Below are 12,473 nucleotides of genomic sequence, written 5' to 3'. Positions count from 1 at the left end.
GTCACTGAAATTGTGATGTAGACTTTGTGGTTTAGTCAAGAACAGTTTGCATTTCAAAAAGAGGATCTCATTCCTGACTACAAGAATTGAGATTATAGCTGTACAGTCTCTGCTAAATTTCATTTTAAATACAGTTCTCAGGCTTCAGAACAAGAGTCTGAAGTGAGGCCAACAGCTTCATCCTTGCTCACAGCTGAGTTACAGAGAAAGGCAGTGGCCATATGCTGTGAGATCTGCAGTGAGACCAACAGATTTTTAATTCCAAAAGGGACTCTTGTAATCTTTTCTGACTTTCTGTGTATAACATTTCACCCAACAGTATCTGGAGCTAATTTATAACTTCAGTTTGAGCTGGATTAGTACTTTGCAGAAAGAGATTCAATCCTAATTTGAAATGGAGAGTACACCCTCTACAGGTTTATAAGAGGAATAATTGAGCAAAAAAGCTAAAAAGTCAAATATTTCTGTGCAGCATTTGAGAATCAAGATTTATGTGATGATTCTAATAGAATCGTTTCAGAACTTATTTATTTTCAGCTTCTGAACCTAGGGGCAGAAGACAATGACAGCCTATGACCCAGTTATATGCTTTCATATACATATATTTATGAAAGGAGAAACTCATGAATCCTCCAAGTAAAAGACTTTTTTATTCAAAGTCCTGCTCAATCCCCAAGACAGGAAAACACTTAAAAATATGTGAAAACCCCATTCCCATTCCAAAGAGAATTGAGATATATAGAGAGAGTTATATGCAGTTAAAGGCATGCTGAATTGAGACATTTTCCAGACCTGCTTTTCTCTGCAAATTCCAGCTGCTAATGGAGTCACAGCAAGTGTATTGTGTGCAGCATCGGCTTAGAAAAAAACCCCCAATTTTATGGCTCTTTTAAATGACCATAATGTGACATTATGGTCACACTTAAAATTCTGACGTAGATTCTGTTTCAGTAGCATCAGACACTGAGAGTAATTGCTGCAAAAAGATAACTAATTATCCTTTTCAGGGTAAAGCAAGGAGGAAGAACTTTAGTTAAAGGGTAGTAGCGCTCTGTAATGGTCGAAAAAGAAGACTGAAAAAGGCAGGGGTTTGCTGGCCTGCTCTGTGACAGCAAATAAGCCACATGAAGGCATCACATATCATTTTGGTAAGGCTGTTGCTTTAGAGCAAAATAGTGTTACCTAGACAAGTTACTATCATGCAAGATATAAGGCTTCTGTGCAGCACTTTAGTTGCTCTCCCTTGACCATCCTGGCCTTTCCTTGCCTCAGTGCAGGTAAGATGGTTCAGACTGCCTCCTCCTTGCAGCCAGATCTACTGCCTGGCATTCCTGCAGGGAAACAGCATACACCAGCTGTGCTCTACACTGCAACAGCTTCTTTCATTTTACCAATCTTAAAAGCTCCAGGTATGATGATGGCTGTGTGCTATGGGGATGTGATAGCAGAGGAGAGCAGCTTGGCCATATAGAATCATAGAACAGTTTGGGTTGGAAAGAACCTTTAAAAGTCATCTAGCACATCTTTCCATATAAGGAAATGTTTATAAGTTAGCAAAGTTTAGTTAAATTAATGCAGTCCCTTTGTACACACTTGCATTTAATTGGAAGGATTTAGCTTAAGACACCTAAGCCAATGATGTGGTTAGTAATGAGTGCTCACTGCACCACTATAAGCAGGGCTGTATGTCTGAGTGCTGTGCTGCCAGCAACAAAGCTTTCAGCCTGGTAACTGCAGCAAAAACATCTGGGTTAGCTCTGCAAATCATCCATAAAGCTGATGATTCTGCTGTTCAAATGTCAAACCTTTAGCCAAAGCAAGACACAGACAACAGCCAGATGTGCATTGTTTTCCCATCAGATGCAGTCACAACCCCATGGGCTCAGCTGACACAGGGGACTAATTAAAGAACAGCTGGATGGAGCTGGACCTGGGATAATGGAGAGGATGTTTATAGCAGGGGGAAGTACTGGAGAGAAAATGTGGTTACTGCCTTATTATGCCTCATAAGGGAATTCTGCCTCCACATTGTTAAAGGCTTCATTAATATTAAATTGCCTTTGTTTTGTGATTTGAGATGATTAGATGAACGGGGCTACAGGAGTGCACAGTGTCAGTGTGATGATTATTCTCTGACCTGCTGTGTGGATGTGAAATATTCAGAAAGCACGGATCCACACTGAGGAGTGCTATGATGAATATCATGTAGGGGCTGTAGCTTTACAAAGAAATATGAATTTAATTGCTGATGATTTCCAATTTCTCTCTTAACTTTATAGTCCTAATTAGTAGAATTAAGAACAATTAAGACTGCTCAAGAAAGAAAATATCATATGGTTAGTAGCTAGGTTAACTGCTAGACAAATCTCTGGAGGATTAAAGCATTTTGTTTCTTTATCATTTGTTATCCTGCAGGATTTACAACTACTCATTTAATACTGGATGCTGGAATTCTTCCCAATATTTTTTAATATTTTAGTGTTTGAGGCCAGCCTTCCCAAAGTTACACAATTTATCTAGTAAAGGGCTGACCTAAATGTGTTTGCCAGAGCTTTAGCTTATTTTTTATTTTAAGCTGGTTTACTTGGATTGAAAAAATCCAGTATTAGCCAAAATTTAGTTTTGTTAATTAAAAACATTCAAGATAGCAATTGGTGGATGAGAACTCTAATGGAGTAAAAAGAAATAATGTAGAAAAAAATCTGTGTCCTAGAGTTGGGAAATGACTGGGAGGGTTTGTAGGTTCAGTCAGGCTTCTCAACTTGAAATATTCCTGCTTTGGGGATATGTTCTGCTGCACATTAATATTTCCAGTCATGATATGGATGTTTGCCCAGAGAGGCTGTGGATGCCCCCTCCCCTGAAGTGATCAAGGCCAGGCTGGATGGGGCTTTGAGCAACCCAGCCTAATAGAAAGTGTCCCTACCCATGGCAGGGGGTTGGAGCTGGATGATCTTCAAGGTCTCTTCCAGGGATCTCAGGGGAATGTTTTAGAACGAGAGACTGAAATGAGACTGGTAGTGGAGAATTTGACTTTATACCATGGAACTGGGATGAAGAAGGCTGGCAGGATCCTCCCAGCTGCCAGCCAGCTTGGCTACCCGGGAGCAACCCTCCTGTGGGTGTCTGGGGAACACTAGCTGAGGTAGGACCTTCAGTCTAGCACAAAATTCAGACACATTTGTCCAAACACATTACAAAATTAATGACAGGGCGTTGCAGCCTGTGCCCACCTGCCTTCTAGGCATCCAGCCTGTGATCATAGAATCAGAGACTATCCCTTGCAGATTTCTACTAGTTTTACTGCAGTTCTGGACAAAGTAAAACTCTGGTATCAAGATCATAAAGCGAGGCTGTGTTTCTACTCAGAACAGGCACTGTGTTTATCACTGATATATATTGAATTAAAGGTACTGTCAGTGCTTATGAAGTAATAATTCAAGCTGAGCTACTCATTGCTGTTACCACCTGTAAATGCTGTTATGTTTATTGAATTGAGAAAGCTAAGCAGACAAAGTACTTCTACATATCCAGCATCACTTTCAGATCCCTTATAAGATGCAGGACACAAAATAATAGTGCAGGAAACTTAAAGTGATCTGAGATTCATTTGTCTAGTACAAGCACTGTTGTCTCTAATCTTAGTGGCACAATTCAGAATTCCTAGCAGAAATAATTTCACATAATAATAGGGAATTAGATCTAGTGAATAACAGTGGGGATGGTATGGAACACGGATGAATTCAGGTCTAAGATAAGGATAAAATTGTAAAACAGAAACTGAGACATGTGGTTTCTGGTTACATAAAAAATTAAGAGCTAAACACTGTCTGCCCCGAGGAAGAACATTTCCCAGAGCATCTTCTGCTTCAGGAATTCTGCCAGACAGAGCAGCAGTGTTTAACACAGGCTGAAAGACTGAATGTGCATGAAACTTCAGTATCAACTCAGTGAACCTTAAACAGCTGGTGAGCTATTGATCCACAGCCGGCACAGCACTCCTGGCCTGCATTAGCTGGGGTCACAGCATGTACACACAAGTGACCTACTAAACACCTTCTTTGACAACATCCTGCTGTGACAAGCTGGTTCATTCTACTAGCAAATTTTGGAGTCCTTCCAGAATTCTCTGTGGGATAAGAGGATTCAGATGTAAGGACATATCAAGTTAGAAATGTGTATGTGTGACTAAGGCAACACGTGCTCTGAAATTTGATAGCCATACAATGGTAGCTACAATGACCAGACAGCATCTGGTCTGTGAAGCAGCTTTGAGGGTGCAGCTTCCCATTACACATAGGGCTACCTATCAATTAACACTATTCACTCCTTTTTGCTCCCCTAGATTTCCAGTCTGGGAAGCTGAGTGATATTAGGGAGCTATTTTTCATCTCATGCTATGCCTTGACACTACCCCCAGCATGTGGAAGCCCTCTTACTCTCTTCAGAAGGTTGCTGACTGTGAGCTACAGTAGTGATACAAATACCAACACTGTTAAAGTGGTTTACTGCTCATGCTGTTAGGTGAGTTGTTCATAGAACATTAGCCTACAGCTACTGGTATAGCCAGTTTGATGGGTCATGGATAACTCCTATTAGAAATAACAGACCAAATACTACTAGCAGTTACACTACTGAATATCTGAAATACTCCTGAGTTCTGACTTCAACATCTGTTGAGTCAAAGCATTCAGCTTTTGCAGATCTCTTTAATAAGAAACGAGTCCAGCTTCTTTAAGTGTAAGAGCAGCCACAGGTACCACAGATGTTTTTTCCTTGACTCAGAACACTCATTCCCTCAGGGGCACTCTGTGCTCTGCAGCAGCAATCTGGTTTTGCTCTCAGACTTTGATGTTAGCGGTAGCTAATCCCTGCCACACCAGTCTTAGGCTGCAGTATCTCCTGTGCTGTGGAGTTAAAGCCACCAGACTGGGGTTTTGCTACATATGTATCCTCATAATATTTTATTGGCCTGCATTTGCACTGGCCACAAAACAGCTTTGGACACTCTCAAATTTGAACTAGTCTAGCTCAGCTTTCAAGAACGCTGTTTTAAGACCAGGTATTTGACAGTATTCAAATACTTCAGTGTTTAGGATCTTACTCTGTCGTTCTATAAAGCAAGGGTACAGAGAGAGTAAAAATGGAATCTGAGTAGCTTTACATGACAACTGTAAAGTTTCCAGGTTTTACAGCTGTGCACGAGAATGAACAGCACTGTGGTTCCTATTTACTAAAAGCTGGGCTCCTTCTCAGTGACATTATCTTAATCTCAAGAATTTGTTTGCTTTTGCTGACCTCTGCATGATTTTATCATCAGCTGTGTAGACTCCTGGCTACTGTTACTTTACCACAAGCCACAAATTCTGTCCTTAACACAGGAGTATACATCTGAAATACTTTCCTGATGGTGTCCTGATGAGTCTAAGCCATTTTGTCTTGCATCTTGTTCTTGCAGATCAGAGCAGAACTTTATATTATGGAATCATTTTGCCACACATATAAACTTTCTATCTGCCCTGAGAGTAACACTGTTGCATGGCCTTTCAGTTCCAGTAAGAAATCTGGAGGCTGAACCTCCTTGCCCTGCTGCTTCTGAAAGAGAAGGTCCTGACACAGCCCCAACAGGGCTATGGCTTTCTGAGAAACAATTCTTTGGAGTGAAAGCACAAGTACACCACAACTTTAGGAATCTTGAAAAGGCTGAATCTTATCAAAGATAACACTACAGGCCTGATGCATTTTCACTATGGTTACAGCAAGGCAAAGTTGTTAAATAAAAAGCCTATGTTTACATTGGAAAATGTCCAGGCCAATTGTCAGGATGATTCACTCTTAATTATCCTGTTGTGTGTATATACAAGTCAGTCTGTAAACTTTTAAAAGTGTGATTAGGGGTTCCACGGAGCCTGGACATTTCCCAAACTACTGCAGATATTGGGTTTTTCCTGCCCTATTTTCAAGACACATAATTTTGATAATGTAGAATATAGCCCTTAGCTTGAAAAGAGGGAAAGGAAATAATTTTGAAGATTGCTCAGGATTCCCATGAAAACATAAATCCTCTACAGTGCATATATCCTCTTCTAACTATTAATGGCACCAAAAAAACCCCCTCTCTTGGTTAAGCCAAATTGAGTTTCCTGGTACCTGCTATGAAATTGGATGCAATCCTGAATATTCAGTGGTAAAATGCTCTGACCTTTCTAATACACTTCAGAAATGTATACATTTATGTGTCACTGGTTAAGGCACTATTTGATCCTGTCTGTATTTACTGAATTATTTTATTTGGACTGAATAAGCTTGTGATGTCATGCTGTTTGGTTAGAACTGAGGAAAATGAAAAGTGTCTTGTGACCCCGTCATTTGCTGGTGCCTGGGTTTGCACATGCAGTTGGCCTTACCTAAAACAGAAGAGTGAACCCCTAGTTTGGCTGGAATTTATTTCCTCCTGTGAATGTTTATGCTGTTTGCTTGATTGTTTTTAATCTCATCAGCCAAATTTTGTTTCCCTTGGTGACAAATGCATGTAGCAAGATTTAAATTGCTGCAGGATTTACTGTTCTAAATCACAGGTATTTTGACAATGGTAACAGAATGTGGTGGAAATATTAACTGCTAATGTAAACAGTGTGGTCCTGAGTAATTTATTCTGTTGTACAAGTATTCATTTTGTATTCTGCTTGTCAGAATAATATGTAGAATCACAGAATTGTTTAGGTTGGAAAAGACCTTTGAGACCATTGAGTCCAACTGTTAACCCAGCACTGCCGTGGCCACCACTAAACCACATCCCTCAGCACCACATCTACATGTCTTTTAAATACCTCCAGGGTATGTTGCAGAATCAAACAAACCTAATATTCTAAGTTAAACATTGCTCCTGTAAGTATGTCCCTTTTTGTCCTTTTGAATGAAACAAGAGTCTGAATTAATTTTTTTAGATGATATCTTGCCTTTCTTCATTTCCTAACTCACAAAAGGCTGCTAAAAATCCACTCTTTTATTTTTGAGGACATTAGTAAAGAGGTAATTCTGATAATTCACACAGGAAGAAGAAGGTAAAGATGTGTGTTGATTCGTTGCTATTGCTTCCATTGTCGTGCCCCAAAATCCACATTCCTAGAACAGGACCCCTGCTAGGTTTCATACAAGCTGCAAATAGTTCCTCTGGCACCATGGATTTTTCTGAACAGTCCTCAGTGAGGTAATTTCTTTTCAATATGTCTTGGGCCTCTAACTGTAAGAAAGGAAAATGCTTCTTGTCTACTTCTACTGCACAGAAGTATTGCCCATCAGGAGAATAAATCCATTAAAATTCATGAAGCACTGGGTGCATTAAAGAGAACAAGATAATCCTTAGCCTGAGGATTTATAGTCTTAAATATGGAAGAAAATAAACTTCCATCAGGCTTGCAGTGCTTGCACCAGCAACCTTGAATATAATTAAGGTAGTAATGTAATAATAAAGTGGCAGCTAAAGAGAGAAGCAGCATCAGAACAGCATCTCCTGGACAGCTTCAGACTCACAGCTGCTTTCTGAATTGATTTGTCCTTAGCCTGGATCCTGGCATACTGGCAATAGAGACAAGTTATGCAAGGGGAGATTCCTCCACAGGTACAAAGGTGAACTACCTAGTTTACTTTTTGTCTTACACACATACAAGAAGATATATTTGGTTTGAAGTTGGATAAGATCAAAATAAAACTTCAGGCATTTAAGGCCAAAGCAGCACTAAAGATTTTAGGTATAAAGACTAATTGAACATTGAAAACACTTCTGTTATGCTGCCTTCATGGCCTCTCTGTCCAGTTTCAATGTAGGAGGAAAGCAGTAGGGGCAGATTCACAGCCACAAATCTTGTCCTCAGTCTCTTGGGATTCCCTTTAGAAACGAAGTCTTTCAAGTCCTGCTGTTTAGCCTTGCCAAAAATGACTGACTTGTGGATAGAGTTTTTGAGGCATGAATATCAGTCTGTTGATAAGATTATGTATGCTTGATGTGAGATTTAGAGCCATTTCAGTACAGTGTCACTGTTATGTCCTAATCAAGTCCTATACACTGGAGGTTCTGTTGCTTTTGTTGGTTTTTTTACATTACAGATAAATATAAAGGGGAAGCGTCATCTGCAAAGTAATGTAGAATAATATGGTGATTATTGATTAATGATGCAGGTGCTTAGGATGACCAGGAGGTTCTGCAGTACTTCTCGGTTTCATTTATTGCTAAGCCAGTACATTCTTTAATTCCTGATTCAAACCACTTCTAAAAGCAAAACCCTCACCCAAAAATTCAAGAAATTTAGATCCTAGCAACATCCTCCCTGCCAAAAATTCCAGACCTGACAATGTCATGGATAACATCACAAGAAATAATAATGCACTTCAGAATTTCAAAGTGGCTTCAAATCTCAAATCAGTGAGGGTGAATATGTGTATCACTGTGCCAAAATTCATGCTTTTAAAATAAACCCCACAACGATGTCACATAAATCATCTCTTCACTTGTGCCTTTAGCATTCTTCATTTGCAGAATACCAGATGTTTCCTGTGTAAACTTCTGTGCACATATGCAATTGATAAATTGAGAGGAAATTAATGAATTGAGAAGATAAGCCAATCTGGGCAGAAAAAAAAAAGATGGTGTCCAGCTGTGAATGGAAGTGATTTACCATTGAGCTAAAAGATCAGCTTTTCTAGCTCAAACCAGCAGATACATCATTACATTTAATCCAGACTTCCACATAGATATTTAGGAGTTTTGCAATTGACTTCAGCAGAGCCAGGATTTCACCCACAGTGTTTGCTTAGGCTGAAAGCCCATTCCCCACAATTGTGTTATTTATTTATTTAGTAAATATGGTTATTTCTGTAGTGGAGGAATAAAAAACATCCGTTTGTGCACTCGAGGTAGAAAGATTGCAGCTGTCACTGCTGCTTAGCACAGCAAAGAAAGAGCTTTATCCTCTCTTTTTAAGCTTTGGTAATGAGAGTGGCTTGTTGGCCTGTCACTGTTGACACCTGTCCAATACAGTGAAGACTTTCAGGAGTCACAGACTAAAAGTCCATGCTTGGTTGGAAATTACAGACAATATTTGCAAGTGGTTTTTAAGTGCCACAAGACTCAGCAGAATAGTGTTCCTAAACCTTTAGCACCAAACCTGTGGTGTTTAGGGACTAGCCAGATAGAGATGAAGAGATGAGGCAGTAACTCAGACCTCAGGTTCCAGTAATTTTGTCATTTTATGCAAATATAACACTATAGAACTGAATTTGGATTTTGCATGTCAAAATTCCCTTTCAGCTTACTCTGAACCTCCAAAAGCAACATGGCTTTGAGGGAGAGGATGGGAACAACTGGCAAAGAAGACTCTTTCTAGCAACAACTGTAAGGTCAGTTTGAATGGAACATTGCACTCTATGTCTCACTATGCCTTTAGTTGCCTAAAACTGAGGCCTAAGAAACAGCTCAGCATACCAGAAACAGCTTCCAAACCCTGTCACTAAAAAGATAACCATTAAGATCAGAGTTTTCCTAAATTCCATTTTATTGCTTATGCTATTCTGTCATATTAAGGGAGTCAGAGCTCCAGTAACCTGCTCAGTTCCTTCCTCTTGGTGTAGGAACCTGTATTCCTTTATGCAGCAGAAAGAGACTAAGGGGACAACATTATGTGATGAACACACATGCTTTAATTCCACTGTACGTATATCATGGCAAGTTCACTGCAGAGATACAGATGCCATGCAGTGGGTCTCTCCCTGTTGCAGATGAAGATGCTGGTTTTGTGAAAAGCTACAAATGAAAGTGCTCTCAGCTGCAGCTCCCTGACTAATACACTGTATCCTGTTCTCAGTAAAACCTGGATACAATAGAAAAACATGCTGGTTTCAGATGGCCTGGCTGAGTGGGGCTTGGAAGACAAAAAAAGATTTTCATAAGCTTTTCATCCCAGTGCCTTCTGATTTGAGGTCGCAGTAAGTCTAGTTAAAATAGTTTGTGTGCTGACATGCTGTCAGGGTCAGGAATTTGGGTTTTTGAAAGACAAGCTGTGCTTCATTTATAATTTTAATAAATCAGACTCCAAAGAGAACTTTTTGTGGTCCAGATACATGCTTGACCTAAAAGCCCTTGCCCAATGTAGTATGAGATTACTGACTTAAGGAACTATCAACCAAAGGCAAAACTTTGTCTTTCTGCATGAGCAAAATAAATCTGAGGCACATACTATGTTCAGTCAGGAAACTAATCCCACTAGCAGCTGAAATGTTGAGACAAAGAGGGATGTTTAGGCAACTATCAAAATATCACCAGTACTCTAACATCAGTCTAAAAGAACAATGCTTTCTTCTGCCAAACAAAATAAAATGGATAAGAAGCCACAAGGCAGAGCAAATAATATAACAAAAATAAGGATTAAAAATACCACAACAGTGGTCTTCTAATTGTGTCCTTTATCTCACAAGCTATGTGTGATTCTGTGGGGTTAAAAAAATCTCCTGCTTCCCATGTTTTTAGTACTCCCAATATATTTGGTGGCCATTCATTTAAATGTTACTAGAAACAACCAGTATAAACATCTGATAACTTGAAAATCATCTTCTGAAATTTACTTTTTCTTGATTTAAAGAAAATATTCACTCTTAGGTTCAGAACTTATCCTCAGACCACAGTTCCTCACACAGTTATATACAAAACGTTACCTTCAGAAAGCAGAAAGAATGAATGCAGTTACCGGATTAAGTCAAGCAGTGCATCTGCAGAGCTCATGATGGGCTTTCCACCTTCTTCAGTGCTCTCCTTCTGTGCTGCCCCACCAGGATGGATAATGGAGACCATAATTATTCCCACAATCACAGCCACAAATGTTGTCCACAGGTAGTAAGTGACAGTTATGATACCTAATCGACTGGAAGTCTTGGCATCCAGGGCTGCTAGCCCAGACATCAAGCTGTGGAAAGAAAATACAGCATATGTAATATCTTTTACAGAACATGCATGGCGTGCAAATGAAACTCCATGGGCAGCTGTAGCTGCACAGTGGGGAGCAAAGAAAATGCTCTGGGCAGTTCAGCCTTTTCTTTCTTCTCTAGTTCCCTGTCCATGACTACCAGAAGATGACCAGTGTCCATCCTCTTGCTTGTATAGCTTGCCTCTGCTAAGCTATACAACTCTCCCAAGAACTTTAGCTCCCACTGTAGGTGAATTAGACAGGACTCCATTTTATAGGCAAATTAGACAGGGCATTGTTTGGTCCCTGAACCTGTTCCAGGCTGTTCAGACATAGACCCTGACACTGTTTCCAAGTGACCTGAGGTGCAGATTGGAGTTTCCAGTGACATTGATTGCCTGGGGCTTTAAACTGAGATCTAGCTCTGAATAATTCTCTGTAAACTCTTCAGAGCATCCATCTCAGGCAAACTGCGTGTGCAATAAAATACACATTTATTATTTGGTGTGCCCCACTGTCTAGCTTTCTCATGAAAATAGAGAAAGGCCTTTCCTCATAAATAGTCATTTACTAAGCTGCAACTCCTTGAATGAGACCTCCCTGACCTCACTCTGCTGAGTGAGGTTATCTAGAGCCAATGCTAAAGTGCAGCTTAACCTTTATAGTAGATTTAATGAAATCAAATGGGTGGGATTTAGTGCTCTGGTTCCTGCTATCCACTAGATTAATTAAGAAAATGTATTGCTTTTCTGCATTGCCAATCTCTTGTCTAGCACGGGTTTTGTTATCACTCTAGGAGCAAGGGGAAACATTGGTTGTGCTGTAACATGGATCAACTTGAAAATGAGCATCTCAATAACTCTCACTCTTGTAACTATTGTTCTTCCCTCTCTTTTATCATTGTGTCTGATAGAAATTCTACCTTTCTGCATGTCTGTAAGTCACTGTGTACATGGCACTACGTATTAAAACACCCAGTAGCAGCGATGATACCTAGTTCCTTGGCATTTCCCTTGGATGGGTCCATACATAAGAGTAAATATTCTGAAACATGTTGAGTTAAATACATTTCTCTCAAAAGAATGTACTACAGCCTCTATATTTTAACTTCAGCACTGATCCTCTCCCACCCTAACCTTCCCTGAAAAAAAAAAAGGAAAAGTGAAAATCGGGTTGATTTTTAACGAGCTGGGTGTTTTTCATGGCAATCCTTTTCAGTGTTCTTTATAGATGTATTGTGCAGGGAAACAGACAGCAGTGGTATGAAGGCCTGACAAGTTGACCAGCAGATCTGTAACTTGTAGGTAGGAAAGAATGCAGAGGTATTACTTGCAAAGGGCACTGCCAAGGACACAGACAGTACACTTCTCTTGCTGCTACTTCCCAGAAGCCACCACTGATGTGATAAAGCTGGACTGCTTCTGTTGTCCTTGATGCCACTGCATTATGCTGTGTTCTACAGAACAATGGAGAGATGAACCCTGCATGTAGCACTTCAGCTGTCTTGGTTGTTCCCCT

The 12,473-nt window shown here is 40.0% G+C and overlaps 1 protein-coding gene across 1 annotated transcript in view; it reads right to left on the bottom strand.

The window, feature by feature from the left end:
- SLC1A7 (solute carrier family 1 member 7) overlaps positions 1-12,473 on the bottom strand; it is a 49,777-nt gene that overhangs the window by 23,984 nt on the left and 13,320 nt on the right. The window contains exon 3 of the mRNA XM_062003430.1: positions 10,740-10,955. Within this exon, the coding sequence (XP_061859414.1) occupies positions 10,740-10,955 (216 nt within the window). The remainder of the gene's footprint in view (positions 1-10,739; positions 10,956-12,473) is intronic.

Source organism: Colius striatus, chromosome 10 (assembly GCF_028858725.1).
Source record: "Colius striatus isolate bColStr4 chromosome 10, bColStr4.1.hap1, whole genome shotgun sequence".
In the NCBI taxonomy this organism is placed as follows: Eukaryota; Metazoa; Chordata; class Aves; order Coliiformes; family Coliidae; genus Colius; species Colius striatus.
This window is presented reverse-complemented; position numbering and strand designations above follow the sequence as displayed.